Source organism: Stenella coeruleoalba (genome assembly GCF_951394435.1).
Source record: "Stenella coeruleoalba genome assembly, chromosome: X".
NCBI classification, from domain to species: Eukaryota; Metazoa; Chordata; class Mammalia; order Artiodactyla; family Delphinidae; genus Stenella; species Stenella coeruleoalba.
Window position 1 is genome coordinate 83,098,764 of NC_137152.1, and position 19,561 is coordinate 83,118,324.

The 19,561-nt window shown below is 39.0% G+C and overlaps 1 protein-coding gene across 2 annotated transcripts; it reads right to left on the reverse strand.

Moving 5' to 3' along the window:
• Positions 1-649: 649 nt before the first annotated feature.
• LOC307180151 (melanoma antigen preferentially expressed in tumors-like) lies at positions 650-18,953 on the reverse strand. Of its 2 annotated transcripts, XM_079910289.1 has the most exons (5): positions 18,880-18,950; positions 17,681-17,802; positions 4,433-4,732; positions 3,389-3,991; positions 650-2,556 (listed from the first exon to the last, which is right to left on the reverse strand). In XM_079910289.1, exons 3-5 carry the CDS (start codon positions 4,720-4,722, stop codon positions 2,043-2,045), a joined length of 1,407 nt encoding a protein of 468 aa, XP_079766415.1. In that variant the 5' UTR covers positions 4,723-4,732; positions 17,681-17,802; positions 18,880-18,950; the 3' UTR covers positions 650-2,042. The 2 variants fall into 2 exon arrangements, with proteins under 2 accessions (XP_079766415.1, XP_079766416.1); XM_079910290.1 differs by lacking the exon at positions 17,681-17,802 and having other exon boundaries at positions 18,880-18,953.
• Positions 18,954-19,561: the final 608 nt, after the last annotated feature.

The following is a 19,561-nucleotide window of genomic DNA, read 5'->3' on the forward strand; positions in this document are numbered from 1 at the left end:
GTGATTTATGGTGTATGGTCCTTTTGATATATTGTTGGATTTGTTTTGCTAATATTTTGTCCAGGACCTTTTCATTTGTATTAATCGAAGATATTGCCCTCTCATTTCCTTTTTCTGTAGTGTCTTTGTCTGGCTTTGGTGTCAGGGTATCGGTGGCCTTGTTGCATTCTTATTTTATGATGTCTTTGAAATGCCATGTGTTATCATTTCAACAAAGCAACAACATATACAATTCATTTAACACGTTTATCTTTCTAAGTCAGAAATGCAGTAGCAAAATGGAGGTAACAACAAGTTATTAACTATTTTTATTAATTATTAATTAAGTTTTACATTATTTTCTGTTTTTGAAATGCAGTTTATCACTTCAACATGTAAGCAATAAGAAAAAAATAATTGTAAAAAATTTCTTACTGAGTCTTTAAAATGTGTGTGCTATCATTTCAACAAGGAAACAATGTAAACAACATTCATTACTTTTACATTCTTCTTTCTTACTAAGTCTTTAAACTGCAATCTGTTTTCATTTCAACAATGAAAATGCAATCTGTTTTCATTTCAACAAGGAAACACTATACACAAAATACTAATTATTTTTTCCATTCTTTTCTGTTATCGTTGATATTTTCTGTGTTACCATTTCAACATATAAACAGTAGGAACAACCTATTAATTAACTTTATTTTCTCTCAATTAGTCTTTGGAATGCAATGTTTGATCACGTTGACATGTAAACATATAAACAGGTAATTATTACAACATTTTTTCACTAAGTCTTTGAAATACAATGCTATCATTCTAACATGTAAGTATATAAAGAATTTAATTTACATTCTTTTATCTTTACTGTCTTTGATATGCAGTATGCTGTCATTTCAAAATGTAAACAATACACGTAAATTATCAATTAGTTATTTACATCCTTTGTTTCTTACTAACTCTTGGATACACAGAGTGCATTCAACACCTAGGGTACATCACATTTGAGATTAGCCAAATTTCTAGAGTTCAGAAGCCACATATGGTTAGTGGGCACCATACTGAGCAGTGCAACTCTAGTGGAAGGGCAGAGGGAGCAAATACATAGGCAACAATGTGTACCATGAAGGAAATACACATGGTACCTTAAGAAAAAGCAGCCGCAGAATAAATCTACTTAAATGGGGAAGTAAGAGAAAACCTATCTGAGGACGTAACATTTGAGTCATAACCTGAGCCCTGAGCAGCTATCCAACAGCATAAAGAGGCCATTATCATTTGAGCAGACTACGTAAGGGGAAAGAGTGAAAAAAATACTGTGTTATGGGGGAATAAATAATTTCCCAAGTCCTCTAAGAAAGAGTAGAGAAACTGATAAATCATAGGAATGTCTACACTCTGAGTGAGATCAGGGACTTTATCTTTCTTAGCATCTGGAAAAGTACCTAAATCATAACAGATACTTGGTGAATGTGTGTGGAATAAGGAATAACTGAGCCAGGGGTCTGAGACCTGGGAAATCAGGTAGCAATATGCTGATGAAGATACCAGTAGGTAGTTGACATTGTTTGTTTGTTTCCTTTTAGTTGCATATCGTTTCTCATAAGCCACCTGAGGTAATCAGAAACACAAGAAGTTTGCAGGTCCCTAGAGGGTAAAATTATTCAACAACTACCACCTCTAGGAAGAGTTTCAATTGATCTGACTTGTGTCAAGTGCCCATAAATGGATAAGTGAACCAATCAGTGTGGATAAGGAAATGATGTACCATGACTGGGTCAGCTTACGTCACATACCCAACACTGTGGTTAGCAACCAGAGGATGTAGAGGGCAGTGGGCAAGAGATCCAGCGGACCTTTCAAATTCCTCTATTTCCGTTTTAAAGTTCCTCTTTTATAGAGATCAGTTTACATATCCAGCGTTACTAACCCCAGTTTCCTAGAACAGTAGAACTTTACATATGTGTCTCTACAAACTTGGGCTTCAGGCAAAAAAAAAAAAAAAAAGTGAATGCTTTCATGGCCACACATCAGTGTTGAAACACCTCCCTGTGCTGTGGAAATCACTCTAAACAACTGACCCATTTCATGTCATTCCTCTGTGCCCCGTGCAGCATCGCTTCCAACTGAGCCTGAACTTCAGCAAGTTTCTGTCGGTCCAAACGGTCATGAATAATCCATTCCTCGTAGCAATGGACAGGGACAGGATAAATCACATGCTTCAGCTTCGTCAAGGAAGTCAAGTGCTGCAGAAGGCTCTTGAGCACAGGCATTGTAATGGGATTGAAGGCAAAGCTAAGGACATGGAGCTGAGTACAGTGGCTCAGGGCTGGGATGATGGCAGAGAGAGTAGAATCAGTTATCATACAATTGTTTATCACCAAATGTTGCAGGGTGCTTGAGACCTTCTCCAGCAGAGCCTGGAAGGGCTCATAAACTTCTGAGAAGATGTGGTTGTTACTGAGACTCAATACCCTTAGGTGGGTGGCCTGAGAGCTCTGGGACAGGACAGTGACATCTCTGTGAGAAAGGTGACAGTGAGGTAGATACAGTGAATCCAACTGAGGTGGCACAACTCTATAGAGAGAAAAATGTAAGGTTATTTCAGAAGAATGAGGGCAATGAGCCCCAAATTTTAGGTACCTAAGGCTCTAGAATAAACTACTGTGTTCATGGTTTGCAATAAGTGGTTAACAATGTGGACTTTGGGATCAGACTTTATAGATTTGTGACCCTGAGAAAGTTACTTTACCACTCTGAGGTACAGGGTTTTAATCTTGAAAACGTGCACAGCAGTCATTATTATACAGAACTGCGGGAAAGATTAAGTGAAGAAATTGCATGCACTTAGTATATACGACATAATCAGTGTTGGATCTGATTCACTTATTTGGCGAGGATGGGTCTGGGAAAGCAGCCAACTGAGGGTTTCCTTTGACTAGTACCCAGATGACAAGCTCGCCATTCAGGTTGTAAGCCTGGGGGTTAATGCAGGAGCAAAATTATCTGGCAGTGTTAACTATTGGGGCCCATCCATGGGCATGTGCATTAGTCCTATAGCTTAATGTTTCTCCATCTGAATGCTTCCCCTTCCTCTCTAGAGAGCTGTAAAATCCAATAGGAGAAGGACTGAGTCTTTCACCAATATATTTACAGACATCTTTTAAGGTCTGCCCACGGTCACTGAATGAACAAATGAATGAATGAGCACAGCTTCCTTTTCTAACCTCATCTGCTGCTCAACATAAGGTACCCCTCTCTCCCCCAGCTATGTTCAAACTCCCAGCAGTGCCTATGCTGAGGCAAAGAGAGAAATGGGTTACAAGGAGCTTAGGAAGATCCAAGCATGGTCTCTTCTGTGTTAACAATGAGGTGATCAGGGAACCCAGGTTCCTCCCCACCCCCTCACCTGAGCAGTTTGTGCAGTTGATCTGTGAGGCAGAAGAAAGACAAGCTCAGCTCCTGGAGATGGTCCAGCCGCCCAAGGCAGAGGAGAAAAGATCTGAATTTCCTTCTATTATAAGTTTTAAAGGGGATGTTACACAGAGTAAGGCTGTTCAGGTGGATCACCTGAGCCAAAAGGGTGATGACTTCACTCAGATTAGCCTGATCCATTTCCAGGTTCTCAATGCACCCCAGATCCAGAAACTGCAGGATACTTTTGTGCCCAGACATTCTATCGATTTGCAAATCTCTGCAGCAGACGTGCAAGGACCCAACATTCTGCTGAATCTTACTACAAAGGAAAGAGAGGAATTGCTCTGTTCTCAAGGTACTATTGAGGGAAATATCCACTAGTAATTCCATGGGTTCCTGAGCTGACTGAGGCTCAGACCCAGAATTACCAATCCCGAGGCACATGACTCTATGCTGAACTTCTTCTATCTTAAGGATAGAGTGCTGAGAGTAAATGCATGACTTAAAACAGAAAGGGAATGTGGTCCCAATCTCAGAGCATATTGTCTTACAGACCAGGTCACGTCTTAAATCTAGGATCCTCAGTTTGGGCCCCCTGTAAGGAAAGGAAGAGACAGAACACATGAGAGATAGCTGATTTTAATATAACCCAGCAAGATCAATGATGAGAAGCAGGGACAGAACACTTTAACCCTGGTTTTCACTTCATTGCCATTCACCAAGTTCTTTCCACACAAATGCAGCGTCTCTCATCCTTTCCCCACCCCCTCCTTCACCTCCGGTCTTTCCCTGTCTCAATGCCCATATTCCACTTTTGTGTAATCGCACTCAAATCCATTCATAAATCCTCTATTCTATAATCAATTCTATAAGGCAATACAGTCCCAAAGGTGACCGCAAGTGCTGACCGACAGCTCTGCAAAGACTGCAGTATTCACCATTGGCTACTGTTGGGAGACCGCTAAGTATTCCCCTGCCCCAGGATACAGCATACACTCCTGCTTACTCCCTGTGTCTCTACTGGTCATAGTCTTACCAAGAGGAAGAGTTCTGGGCAGGGAGGATCTGCAGACCATCAATCATGGCTTCCAAGATGTCATAGTATGACTCTCGTGTGTTCAATGACCCAATATGGAGACAGTGAAAAGGCCAAACCCTCACCATTGCCCTTAGTATCGTCTTATGCCCACCCAAGAAGGCAGCGTTGAACAATGGAACAAAGAGGTCTCTTGGGATTTCGTCCAGGGCATGGATAGCTGCAGGCTCATTATTCAGCAGACTCTTTGCAGCAAGCTCAAGGAGGGTGACAGTGGTCTTTTGGTCCATCTTCAAAAACCTGCTTCAGAGTGGAGAATATTTAGAAATCCTGAGAAGATATCTATAGTCACTTGTTTGCTTCCAGGGTTCGCTATGGACAAAATACTTATTGAATAAGTATGTGGTGAACCATAGGGCCAACTCAAGTGACCTATACTATAGGAATAGAATGAAAATGGACTTCTGTGCAATTTAATTATATATGTGTCCACACACATGCATGCGCGCGCGCACACACACACACACACACACACTTACATGAGATAAAATGCCGAATGCTGACCACTTAGCTGCCTTCCTCAAATTATTTCCTCCTGAGGAGCTTCAAGACGGCAGAAGAGTAAGACGTGGTGATCACCTTCCTCCCCACAAATACATCAGAAATACATCTACATGTGGAACAACTCCTACAGAACACCTACTGAATGCTGCCAGAAGTCCTCAGACCTCCCAAAAGGCAAGAAACTCCCCCACGTACCTGGGTAGGGTAAAAGAAAAAAGAATAAACAGACAAAAGAATAGGGATGGGACCTGCACCAGTGGGGATGAGCTGTGAAGGAGGAAAGGTTTCTACATACTAGGAAGCCCCTTCATGGGCGGAGACTGCGGGTGGCGAGAGTGGGAGCTTCGGAGCCATGGAGGAGAGTGCAGCAAGAGGGGTGCAGAGGGCAATGCGGAGAGATTCCCGCACAGGGGATCAGTGCCAACCAGCGCTCACCAGCCTGAGAGGCTTGTCTGCTCACCCGTGGGGTGGGCAGTGGCTGGGAGCTGAGGCTTGGGCATCAGAGGTTGGATCCCAGGGAGAGGACTGCGGTTGGCTGCATGAACACAGCCTGAAGGGGGCTAGTGCACCATGGATAGCCGGGAGGGAGTCCGGGAAAAAATCTGGAGCTGCCGAAGAGACAAGAGACTTTTTCTTGCCTCTCTGTTTCCTGGTGCACGAGGAGAGGGGATTAAGAGTGCTGCTTAAAGGAGCTCCAGAGAAGGGTGCAAGGAAATAGTTAATCAAATCCAGGAAGCACAGACAGTCCCATACAGGATAAATCCAAGAAGAAACACGCCAAGACACGTATTAATCAAACTATCAAAAATTAAATACAAAGAACAAATATTAAAAGCAGCAAGGCAAAAACGACAAGTAACACATAAGGGAATCCCCATAATGTAAACAGCTGATCTTCCAGCAGAAACTCTGCAAGCCAGAAGGGAGTGGCAGGACATATTTAAAGTGATGAAAGAAAAAAACCTACAACCAAGATTACTCTACCCAGCAAGGATCTCATTCAGATTTGAAGGAGAAATTAAATGCTTTACAGACAACAAAAGCTAAGAGAATTCAGCAGCACCAAACCAGTTTTACAACAAATGCTAAAGGAAGTTCTCTAGGCAAGAAACACAAGAGAAGGAAAAGATCTACAATAAAAAACAACCCAAAACAATTAACAAAATGGTAACAGGAATATACATATCGATAATTACCTTAAATGTAAATGGATTAAATGCTCCAAGCAAAAGACATACATTGGCTGAATGAATACAAAAACAAGACCCGTATATATGCTGTCTACAAGAGACCCACTTCAGACCTAGGGACACATACAGACTGAAAGTGAGGGGATGGAAAAAGATACTCCATGCAAATGGAAATCAAAAGAAAGCTGGAGGAGCAATTCTCATATCAGACAAAATAGACTTTAAAACAAAAACTATTACAAGAGACAAAGAAGGACACTACATAATGATCAAGGGATCAATCCAAGAAGAAGATATAACAATTGTAAATATTTACACACCCAACATAGGAGCACCTCACTACATAAGTCAAATACTAACAGCCATAAAAGGGGAAATCAACAGTAACCCAACTGTAGTAGGGGACAGTAACACCCCACTTTCACCAATGGACAGATCATCCAAAATGAAAATAAATAAGGAAACACAAGCTTTAAATGATACATTAAACAAATGGACTTAATTGATATTTACAGGACATCCCATCAAAAAACAACAGAATACACATTCTTCTCAAGTGCTCATGGAACATTCTCCAGGATAGATCATATCTTGGGTCACAAATCAAGCCTTGGTAAATTTAAGAAATTTAAAATCGTATCAAGTATCTTTTCCGACCACAACACTATGAGACTAGATATCAATTACAGGAAAAAATCTGTAAGAAATACAAAGACATGGAGGTTAAACAATACACTACTAAATAACCAGGAGATCACTGAAGAAATCAAAGAGGAAATCAAAAAGTACGTAGAAACAAATGACAATGAAAAGACGATGAACCAAAACCTATGGGATGCAGCAAAAGCAGTTCTAGGAGGGAAGCTTATAGCAATACAATCCTACCTCAAGAAAGAACATTTCAAATACACAACCTAACCTTACACATAAAGCAATTAGAGAAAGAAGAACTAAAAAACCCCACACTTAGCAGAAGGAAATGAATCATAAAGATCAGATCAGAAATAAATGAAAAAAATTAAGGAAATGATAGCAAAGATCAATAAAACCAAAAGCTGGTTCTTTGAGAAGATAAACAAAATTGATAAACCATTAGCCAGACTCATCGAGAAAAAAAGGGAGAAGACTCAAATCAATAGAATTAGAAATGAAAAAGGAGAAGTAACAACTGACACTGCAGAAATACAAAGGATCATCAGAGATTACTACAAGCAACTCTATGCCAATAAAATGGACAACCTGGAAGAAATGGACAAATTCTTAGAAATGCACAACGTTCCGAGACTGAATCAGGAAGAAATAGAAAATATGAACAGTCCAATCACAAGCACTGAAATTGAAACTGTGATTTAAAATCTTCCAACAAACAAAAACCCAGGACCAGATGGCTTCACAGGCAAATTCTATCAAACATTTAGAGAAGAGCTAATACCTATCCTTCACAGACTCTTTGAAAATATAGCAGTGGGAGGAACACCCCCACACTCATTCTACGAGGCCACCATCACTCTGATACCAGAACCAGACAAAGATGTCACAAAGAAGGAAAACTACAGGCCAATATCACTGATGAACATAGATGCAAAAATCCTCAACAAAATCCTAGCAAACAGAATCCAACAGTACATTGAAAGGATTATGTATTATGACCAAGCGGGGTTTATCCCAGGAATGCAAGGATTCTTCAGTATATGCAAATCAATCAATGTGATACACCATATTAAAAAACTGAAGGAGAAAACGCATATGATCATCTCAAGAGATGCAGAGAAAGCTTTTGAAAAAGTTCAACACCCATATATGATAAAACCCCCCAGAAAGTAGGCACAGAGGGAACCTTCCTCAACGTAATAGAGACCGTATATGACAAATCCACAGCCAACATCATCCTCAATGGTGAAAAACTGAAACCATTTCCACTAAGATCAGCAACAAGAAAAGGTTGCCCACTCACACCACTGTCATTCAACATAGCTTTGGAAGTTTTAGGCACAGCAATCAGAGAAGGAAAAGAAATAATAGGAATCCAAACTGGAAAAGAAAAAGTAAAGCTGTCACTGTTTGCAGATGACATGATACTATACATATAGGATCCTAAAGATGCTACCAGAAAACTACTAGAGCTAATCAATGAATTTGGTTATGTAGAAGGATACAAAATGAATGCACAGAAATCTCTTTCATTCTTATACATTAATGATGAAAAATCTGAAAGAGAAATTAAGGAAACACTCCCATTTACCATTGCCACAAAAAGAATAAAATATCTAGAAATAAACCTACCTAGGAGACAAAAGACCTGTATGCAGAAAATTATAAGACACTGATGAAAGAAATTAAAGATGATACAAATAGATGGAGAGATATACCATGTTCTTGGATTGGAAAAAACAACATTGTGAAAATGGCTCTACTACCCAAAGCAATCTACGGATTCAATGCAATCCCTATCAAACTACCACTGGCATTTTTCACAGAACTAGAACAAAACATTTCACAATTTGTATGGAAACACAAAAGATCCCGAATAACCAAAGCAGTATTGAGAAAGAAACACAGAGCTGGAGGAATCAGGCTCCCTGACTTCAGACTATACTACAAAGCTACAGTATTCAAGACAGTATTTTACTGGCACAAAACCAGTAATATAGATCAATGGAAGAGGATAGAAATCCCAGAGATAAACCCACGCACATATGGTCAACTTATCTTCAATAAAGGAGGTAAGAATATACAGTGGAGAAAAGACAGCCTCTGCAATAAGTGGTGCTGGGAAAACTGTACAGCTACATGTAAAAGAATGAAATTCAAACACTCTCTAACACCATACACAAAAATACACTCAAAATGGATTAAAGACCTAAATGTAAGGCCAGACACCATCAAACCCTTAGAGGAAAACATAGGCAGAACACTCTATGACATAAATCACAGCAAGATCCCTTTTGACTCACCTCCTAGACAAATGGAAATAAAAACAAAAATAAACAAATGGGACCTAATGAAACTTCAAAGCTTTTGCACAGCAAAGGAAACCATGAACAAGACAAAAAGACAACCCTCAGAATGGGAGAAAATATTTTCAAATGAAGCAACTGACAAACGATTAATCTCCAAAGTATACAAGCAGCTCATGCAGCTCAATATCAAAAAAAACAAACAACCCGATCCAAAAATGGGCAGAAGACCTAAATAGACGTTTCTCCAAAGAAGATATACCGATTGCCAACAAACACATGAAAGGATGCTCAACATCACTAATCATTAGAGAAATGCAAATCAAAACTACAATGAGATATCATCTCACACCAGTCAGAATGGCCATCATCAAAATATCTACAAACAATAAGTGCTGGAGAGGGTGTGGTGCAAAGGGAACCCTCTTGCACTGTTAGTGGGAATGTAAATTGATACAGCCCCTATGGAGAACAGTATGGAGGTTCCTTAAAAAACTAAAAATAGAATACCATACGACCCAGCAATCCCACTACTGGGCATATACCCTGAGAAAACCATAATTCAAACAGAGTCATGTACCAAAATGTTCATTAGAGCTCTATTTACAATAGCCAGGAGATGGAAGCAACCTAATGTCCATCATCAGATGAATGCATAAAGAAGATGTGGCACATATATACAATAGAATATTACTCAGCCATAAAAAGAAACAAAATTGAGTAATTTGTAGTGAGGTGGATGGACCTAGAGTCTGTCATACAGAGTGAAGTAAGTCAGAAAGAGAAAAACAAATACCGTATGCTAACACATATATATGGAATCTAAAAGTAAAAAAAGCTTCTGAAGAACCCAGGTGCAGGACAGGAATAAAGATGCAGACGTAGAGAATGGACTTGAGGACACGGGGAGGGGGAAGGGTAAACTGAGATGAAGTGAGAGAGCGGCATGGACATATATATACACTACCAAACATAAAATAGATCGCTAGTGGGAAGCAGCGACATAGCACAGGGAGATCAGGTCGTTGCTTTGTGACCACCTAGAGGGGTGGAATAGGGAGGGTGGGAGGGAGGGAGATGCAAGAGGGAAGAGATATGGGGACATATGTATATGTATAACTGATTCCCTTTGTTATAAGGCAGAAACTGACACACCATTGTAAAGCAATTATACTCTAATAGATGTTATAAAAATATTTTCTCCCAAAAGGATACAAACCAATAAGAAGGAAAATGTACATCTACACAAAAGCCACACCCTCATCATTACTTTAAACTGGAGAAGGCCAAAAATTCAAAAGAATTGTAAGTAGAAAAAGAACAATCATGAATCCTGGCATAAGATTTGTCACACTCCCATTGCTAGGCTTTGTGGAAAACAAAAGACAGGCCAAGAAAAGCTGCCAAGAGAGAGGAAAGATGGAAAAGGGCTGAAAGCTGATCTAAAACTACAGCAGAAGGACTAAGCCCAGAATAAATCTAAAAATACCAAAAAGGTGTCCTAGAATATGAGAGCCCGGACTACAGGGAAGGCACTCCAAAATCGGAGCTTATGAAGGGACAGGGATGATTTAAAGTGCAGTCTTTGAAAGATATAACTCTTAGGGAAGAAGAAAGGCAAAGAGTTAAAGAGAAGCATCCGTTGGTGCTTGGGTAATGACGGAGAAAATAAACAAAAGGGGAAAATTAAGGATCTTGCGAGACATAAGAGAACCGCAAAATCAGAGCACTCAGGACTTCTCCCTTCATCACCAAAACAAACAAACAAAATAAAAAGGATATGGACTTTGCCATACTAACAAAAAAAATCACATTATTAAATTAGGAATCTTGTTGAAAAAACCAATATCATACAGATGAACAGAATGAAGGGAATTCCATACCAAACTTTGTAAAAAAAAAAAAAAAAAGAGAGATGAGTATACAAAAGTGCATACATATTAAACAACCATGAAGGAGAAAAAGACTGGAAGTCAACACTCCAAACAAAATTCATTACACTCTAGCAAGCATTGGAGGATATGAAACCCACCTTAAATAGGATATTTAAAAAAAATCAAAAGACAGAGATTGACTAAACTGAAAGGCTGAAGCAAAGATTTTATAACCAACTGGGGTATCCTTTAAATATCACAGCCTACAGAAAAAGCTTTTCAACGTGTAGAAACTTAGGAAATTCTGCAGCCCTTCGTAAGGAAGCTACTAGAGCAGGGGTCTGCAAACTGGCCCACTGAGCCTAATCCAGCCCACTGCTTGATTTTGTAAATAACGTTTTATTCGAACAAAGCCATGATCATTCATTTATGTATTGTCTATGAATGCTTTTGCACTACAGTAGCAAAGTTGAGTAGAGAGACAGCGACACTGTGACCCAGGAACTTACAATATTTCCTATACTTCTCTTTACAGAATGTTTACCAAGTAATCTAAAAGAGGAACTGGGATTGTGATCCCACTGCGATGAGAAGGAAAACTTCACCAAAATACCCAATGGTGAGTATTTTACATACAATAGTAAAATCAAGGTGGAAGAAAGGGGAGAAGACTAATGTACAAAAGTTTTATGCTGTGAAAAAAAACACAGAAACTGTGCAACTAAAAATGAGAGAAGGGATAGAAGTAGAAGAAAATAGAACAAACTTTTTATCATAATGCAGTAGGAGAGTGTTAAATGATACTGGAGGAAAAAATGCATAGGCCAGCGAGTAAAGTGTTAAGAAAACAGGTGGTTCAGGATGATTTTAAGAAATCATTAAACGTGACCAATAACATGTCTTAATGATAAAAGCCAAAACTCACAATGAAGATATAACCCTTAAGAATATTTATGCACCAATAACAAACAAACATCTTTATAAAGCAAAAATGCAAGGAAACGTAGATAAAATAATAATAATAACAGGAAACAGTAACAGTAGGAGATTTAATACACCAAACTCAGTCTAAGGCTGATCAAGTCATACAGAAAAAAGAGAAAGCTAATCAATAATGTTATATAGGGAATATATTCTTGTCAAAAATGGATAATAGGGCTTCCCTGGTGGTGCAGTGGTTGAGAATCTGCCTGCTAATGCAGGGGACACAGGTTCGAGCCCTGGTCTGGGAAGATCCCACATGCCGCGGAGCAACTGTGCCCATGAGCCACAACTACTGAGCCTGTGCGCCTGGAGCCTGTGCTCCGCAACAAGAGAGGCCTTGATAGTGAGAGGCCCGCGCACCGCGATGAAGAGTGGCCCCCGCTTGCCACAACTAGAAAAAGCCCTCGCACAGAAACGAAGACCCAACACAGCCAAAAAAATAAATAAATGAATAAACAAATGTGGGGTTTAAAACAAAAAAAAGAAAATAATTTACAATTAATACAATCATAAATAGCATGTAGGTCAAATAATAAAGCATAATTAAAATTAGTAAAATATTTTTTTACATGGATCATAATTATCTCACAGAGATTAGATAATTAATTTCTATAAAGTAGAAATAGTACAAACAATCCTCTCTAACCCCAATGCAATAAAATTTAGTAACAAAAATTGAAAACAGAAAGGCCTTTCCACCTGAAAAAAATTTTTACAGCTTCTCTTAAAAACTGTTGAATATAAGAAGAGATGCAAACTGAAGTTGTAAAGAAATTTTTTAAAAGATTGACTGAAAAACTACATATTGGCATCTATGGGATACATTTAGAGCAGTGATCTGAGGCAAATTCACACAGTAGGCACTTTTATGAGTAAAAATGGAAGAATGAAGATAAATTAATTAAAGTATGGCCTCAAAAAATGAAGAAAAACAACTAGGAAAAAAAGAACAACTAAAGAAAGCAAAACATAAAAGCAGAAATGAATATGATACACAATAGAAAAACGAAATCTTGTTTTTCAAAACAGGCAAACCCCTAGCTGGCTTGATGAAGGAAGAAAGGGAGAGATCACACATAGACAAAATAATAAAAGACAAAGGAGAAATAATCATTGAAACAGAAAAAGGAAGAGATTACTTTGCCAACCTCTATGCAAATAAACTTGAAAATCTATATGAAATAGGTAACTTCCTAGATAAATACAAATTACCAAAATTCTGATTCTAGTGTTAGAAAGCTTAAATTAGGCAATTTTCATAGAAGAAATAAAGTTATTACAGCAATACCCCCAAGAAGCACCTTGCTCAGATGGTTTTACAGGAGAATCCTAGTAAACCATCAAAGATCAAATAGTACCAAAGCTCTATGAGTTATGTAAGAACATTAGAAAGGAAGGAAACTTCCCTAACTTCTTATATGAAGCCAGTAGGATGCTAACAGGTAAAAGGTAGATACCAAAATACTAAATAGAATATTAGCAAACATCCAACAATACATTTAGAAACTAATATACTGTGATCAAGTGCAATTTATTCCATTAATACAAGGCTGGCTCTATATTAGGAATTCCATTGATATCATTCACCATCGTCATATAATTAAGGACAAATATCATATGATTAAAACCACAGATGCCAAACAAATCTTTGGGAAACTTCAACACCCATTCATGTTAAGAAAAGAAAAACCTCAAGAAGTGGGAAAGAGGGATGCATTCTTAACATGATAAAAGATATATAATTAATTCCTCATGCAAGTATTTTATTTAGTGGGGGACTACCAGAGGTTTTCCAATAAGCTCAGGAATAAGAAAAGTATGCCCATTATATCATTCCTGTTCAGTCTTCAACTACAAGCATTAGTCAGTTGACTAGAGAAATCAATTAGATTTCTGAGAATGAATAACAAGAAGTAAAGCCACCTCTGTGTGCAGATGATATTACCGTACACCTGAAAAGCCCTATAGAAACAATGACAGATTGAGTAAAACAATAAGAGAAATCATCAAGGTAGTAGGATATAGAGCGACATACAAAAGTCAATGGTCTTTGTGTACACACACACACACAGCTGGAGGACACTTTAGTAGAGAAAATTCCATACACAATAGCAAAAACAAAGCTTAAATGCATAGAAATAAACTTAATGAGAGCAGCTATGCAAGGACAATTTTTAGACACTCCTGAACGACATAGAAGGAAACTTGAATAAGTGCAAAGACATTGGTCAATGTTCTTGGATAGAATAACACAACATTAAGAAGATGTCAGTTCTCCCTAAACTAATGTATAAATTTAATATAATCTCAAAAATACCAGCAAATGTTTCTATGGAGTTAGATCAATGGATAATAAAATTAATATATTTTTTAAAAATCATGCAAGAATAGCCAGGATATAAGTGAAAAAGAAAACCTGTAAATGGGGAGTAATGATACCAGACATTAATGCATGCTATAAAGCCTCGGTAATTATAACACTGTGGTACTGGTACATGAGTAGACAAATAGTCCAGTGAAACAGAATAGAAAACCCAGAAAAACAAGAATAATATATGGAAATTTCAGTATATGATGAAAGGGCATTTAAAATCACTGAGGCAAAGATGGACGTTCAATAAATGATGCTGGAACAAATGAGACATTTGGGAAAAGAATCAGTGTAGATCCATATCACACACCATACACAGAAATAAACTGTAAACGGGTTAGGAATCTAAACAAATGAAACCATAACAAAATCTTTAAGAAAATATGGCAGGACTCTGTTTTAACCTCAGCGTAGGGAAAGGCTTTCTAACCGTGACTCAAATTTCCAGAGGCAATGAAAGAAAACAATGATCTATGTGCCTACGAAGGATTTTTTTAATGTACGGCAAACACATCATAACTAAGTCAAAAGGCAATTGACAAACTGACATAAAGTATTTGCACATGCCTCACGGACAAATGAATAATAGTCCAAGTATATACAGAACTCTGAAGTATTGAAGGACAAAAGGCTAATATTTCTACAGAAAAATGGGAAAAGATATGAACAGATAATTCACAAAAAATATATAAAACAGTCCTCAAAATATAGTCACACTTTCTCATAATTAGACAAGTGCATACTAAGACAATGCCGAGATACCATTTCTCACCTACCACATCAACAAAGGTCACAAAAGTAGGGCAACATGTTCTGTTAGTGAGTCTGTGGGGAAACAGTCACAGTAGCTAGTGGGAGTGAAAACCAGTACAACCCTTCTGGAGAGAAATTTGGAAATACCTAACAGAAATACACATGCACTTAACTTTTGGCCCAACAATACTACTGCTGGGAATAAAACTTGAAGATCCATTTCCGCCAACACAAAAATACTTATGCCTAAGGTTATTCACTGCAGCATTGTTTGTAGTTGCAGAATGTTGAAAACCAGTTAAATGCCCCTACATATGTCAGCCGAGTCCAATGCAGCTGTATAAAAAGAGAAACAAAAACAAAAAAACAATGAAGCCCTCTATGGCATAAAGAGTTTTTTATGGGATGCTGTTAACTGAAAAAGGAAAAGTGCAAAGGAGCATTATAAAATGCCATCCTTCATTTAATATACAAGGGAATATAAGAACACATATATGTATCAGTTCATTTGTGCAGAGTAAATACAGGAAAGATTAAACCAGAAGCTAACAAGATTGGTTATCTACAGGGGGAGTGTGGGAAATAAGTGGCGAATGGGAGGGGCTTAGAAGGCATGAGGAAAGAGTGACACTTGTCTAATAGATGTTTCTGTGCAGCCCTGACTCTTTGAATCACAGTAATATTTCACATACCCCAGAATTAAATAAAAAATTAAAATCAACTAAGATGTGGGGAGGAGGCAAAGTCAAATACAAACACCAACAAATTAACCTAACTATATTACAAATGAATGTCTTAACCACAGCTGAAGAGGGGAGAAAGAAAATAGCTAAGCTAAGCAACTTAGGGAAATAGTAGTTCTTTGACTGCATCCTCTGAGGCCTAAGACATAAAGAACTGTACACAAACACAAGTTATCAAATCTGTTTCTAACAGGTGTATTGGGTAGCCTTTCTGCAAGTACTTCATGTATATATCAGGAATGAACAAGTAAGTAAATATTGAAGATAAGGAGAGACAGGTGAGACAAAGAAGTTACAAACAAGGCTACAATGGATTAAAATAAGAAGTATCAGTATGAGCTCCTGGCTTTCAATATCCATACATATAGGTAGAGAAATTGAGAAGTATCTGTAAGCATGAGTATATACATACAATATATTTCCTTCATTTGTGGATGGAGAGGGAGGACTTAGCAGCAATGAAACCGCAACAGCAATGAACACACACTGAGATATTGGTTTCTAAATGTCATTTTCCAAGAAAAGGAAGCATGGCTCTTTGTAGAAGTGTTTTGATTTCAGGGCCGTGGTGGGGACAAAAACACAAGATGAACAGGAATACCTTACAATGCCAGCAAGGAAGTACACAAAAAAGGATCAGGTCATGCTGAAAGAACACAGACCCCACCAAAAGGAGCTTGCAGTCACCAAAGCTGGAACAATTCAAGAAACTAAATAATGATTTAATTTGATTATAAGTCACAATATAACATAGTTATTCATGATTCAATACTGATAAATAATTTGATTAGTTATTTGATTCAATAATTTGAAATAAAACAAGTTTTATCAACAATTTGAAAATTTATAAATAAATAAATGGGGGAGAAAAGACAGTTCTTCAGAATTCCAGTGAACCAATGTAGTAGGAATAAGGAAATAGAAAGTCACCATTAAGTCATAATTGTTGTAGGCAAGATCAACAGATGGATTTTAAAAGTCGTGAATAACAGTCTGAGAAGAAATAGGATATTTTCATAGTCTGAAAGTATTTCCTACACGATATTTATTACTTACAAATAGGAAAACAGTACTATTACAATGGAGCAACACAGTTGTCCCTACCTTAATCAAGTGTTGTAAATGAATATCATCATTAATACAACATATGGACATCATGTACCCCCTCACATGATGCTTGGAGCAAGGAACAGAATTGCTTTTGCAGCGCCGTGGTATAAGACCTAAAGTTAAGGCACAGTGACATGTATGCCTTGACATTTGGGGGAAAACCCAGAGGGTCTCAAATGGACTAACCACAAGTACCCATTCCCCTTTTGTGCTGCCGGGAAGAAGGTCCCCTAGCCAAAGAACCAGCCTTATCATGGGAACTAGCCACAGTGCCTGCTCGCCCCTGACTATCAGGTTTCAGTTCCCTACCAGCTCACAGAAGTATTCAAACAAGCCAATCACATCCTCCCATGTGAACCAAGGGTCACCTCGTCCTCTTGCTACTACAGACTGCCCCCCACAGCCCCTGCTTGTTCACTCTCTTCCAGAGAATGTCTCCTGTGGGGCTCTATCTGGCCAGTAATGCCCTCCTCCCCAGGCTGTGAGTAAACGTTACTAATAAGCTGCCGTGGGTAGTATCTGTCCAGTGTCAGGTGTCGTGTGTTCAGCCACCCCCATAACACTAGGGTGGAAATTCCTCCATCACCAATGGGATGAAGGGGAGGAGAATAAAACAGGTATTGTTGCCAAAAATGTATAAGTTCAATCAAATCACAAGAACACATCAGACAAACCCAAGTTGACACACATTCTATAAAATACCTGACCAGTATCTTCAAAAGCGTCAAGATTGGGAAACACCCAGAAAGCTTAAGGAACTGTCAGCCTGGAGGAGACTAAGGAGAAATGATGGCCAAATGCAATGTGGTATCCAGAATGGGATGCTGGAATAGAAAAATGAGATTACTGGGACAAATGGTGAAATTCAAATAAAGTATGTAGATTAGTTAATAGTACTGCATCAATGTTAATTTCCTAATTTTGATACGTTTTTCTATGGCTATATAAGATGTTAACATTAGGGAAATCTGGGTGAAGGCTTTCTATACTATTTGCAAAGTTTCTGTGAGCCTAAAATTATTTCAAAATAAAGAATTAAAAAAAAATTCAGGGCTTTCCTGGTGGCACAGTGGCTTAGAGTCCGCCTGCTGATGCAGGGGACACGGGTTCATGCCCCGGTCTGGGAAGATCCCACATGCCGTGGAGCAGCTAGGCCAGTGAGTCATGGCCACTGAGCCTGCGCATCCAGAGCCTGTGCTCCACAACGGGAGAGGCCACAACAGTGAGAGGCCCGCGTACCGCAAAAAAAAAAAAAGAAAAGGAATTCAGTGGTTAAAGGAATGGTTATTGTATAAACGACACTGTTTAATAATAGTTTAACTAATTGAAATATGGTTAGGAGGATGGACATATGCTCGTGTCGCATCATACATTAAAAAGCTATTTCAAACTGCTTTAGAGAGCCCATTAAAATAAATGAAAGTGCAGTTATCTCCAAGATGTAGATGAGTATTTATCTGCTTTTCAGAAGATAAACATTTTAAGTATGAAAGCAATGAAATACCATAAATATATATATATAGAGAGAGAGAGAGACCAGAGAGAGACAGGGAGAGGTGGGGCGGGGAGAGAGAGACATACATTTCAATCCTTACAATTTAAAGTCTGAGATATCAAAACAAACCACAAACAAAACTGAGGTGCAAAGGAGAAATACAATTTTTTTTTTTAAGAAGCGGAAGGCTGATTGAGGGATTTTAAAGAGAGAGCAGGAAATGATTAGCCACACAACTGAAGCGAATCTCAGCTGAGGAAAGAGGAACCCACGGAGAGTGGACAGGACAGTGGACCCAGCAATCCGTTCCATTGCCTTTCTTATTAACCCCCAAACCTTGATCCTGGGTAATTTAATTTAGGTCAATAGAGGCGTAATTTACAGAAAGAATGCTGTTGTAATTTACCTGATTGGAACAAGAGTTGGAAAAAACTTGAGCTGTCCAAGACCCCAGCAGTAGGAGCAGGTTCCTCCCTCTCCAGAGCTCGCAGCGGAAAAGCCTCAGTGTTTCCGGAACTGGGCGTCTTAACGGTTCCCTCTCAAAGTTAAGCTCGCCGGAAAAGGACTTGGATTGGTGCAGCTCAGGTCACGTGACCCTCTATCACTCAATCTACTCTGTACTGGAAGGAGGGGCCAGATTCCCGACCCCACCCAGAGGGACTGAGGGGAGAGAGCCTCATGCGTGAGAGGGTTCTTCTCAGGCGCCAGCGCCACCCTCTGACATCTCCTTGTCACAGTGTCTCTCCTTGTCGCCTGGGCACTGCCTGGCCAGGGTTTCTGCCAGGCCGGGTCTCAAACCTAGAGAATTGATGTCCAAATTGATAGTCTACACAACAGAGGGTGTGAACTTAAAAATGAGTGGCGGGCTTCCCTGGTGGCGCAGTGGTTGAGAGTCCGCCTGCTGATGCAGGGGACCCGGGTTCGTGCCCTGGTCCGGGAAGACCCCATGTGCCGTGGAGCGGCTGGGCGTGTGAGCCATGGCTGCTGAGCCTGCGCATCCCGAGCCTGTGCTCCGCAACGGGAGAGGTCACGACAGTGAGAGGCCCGTGTAGCGCAAAAAAAAAAAAAAAAAGAAAAGAAAAGAAAAA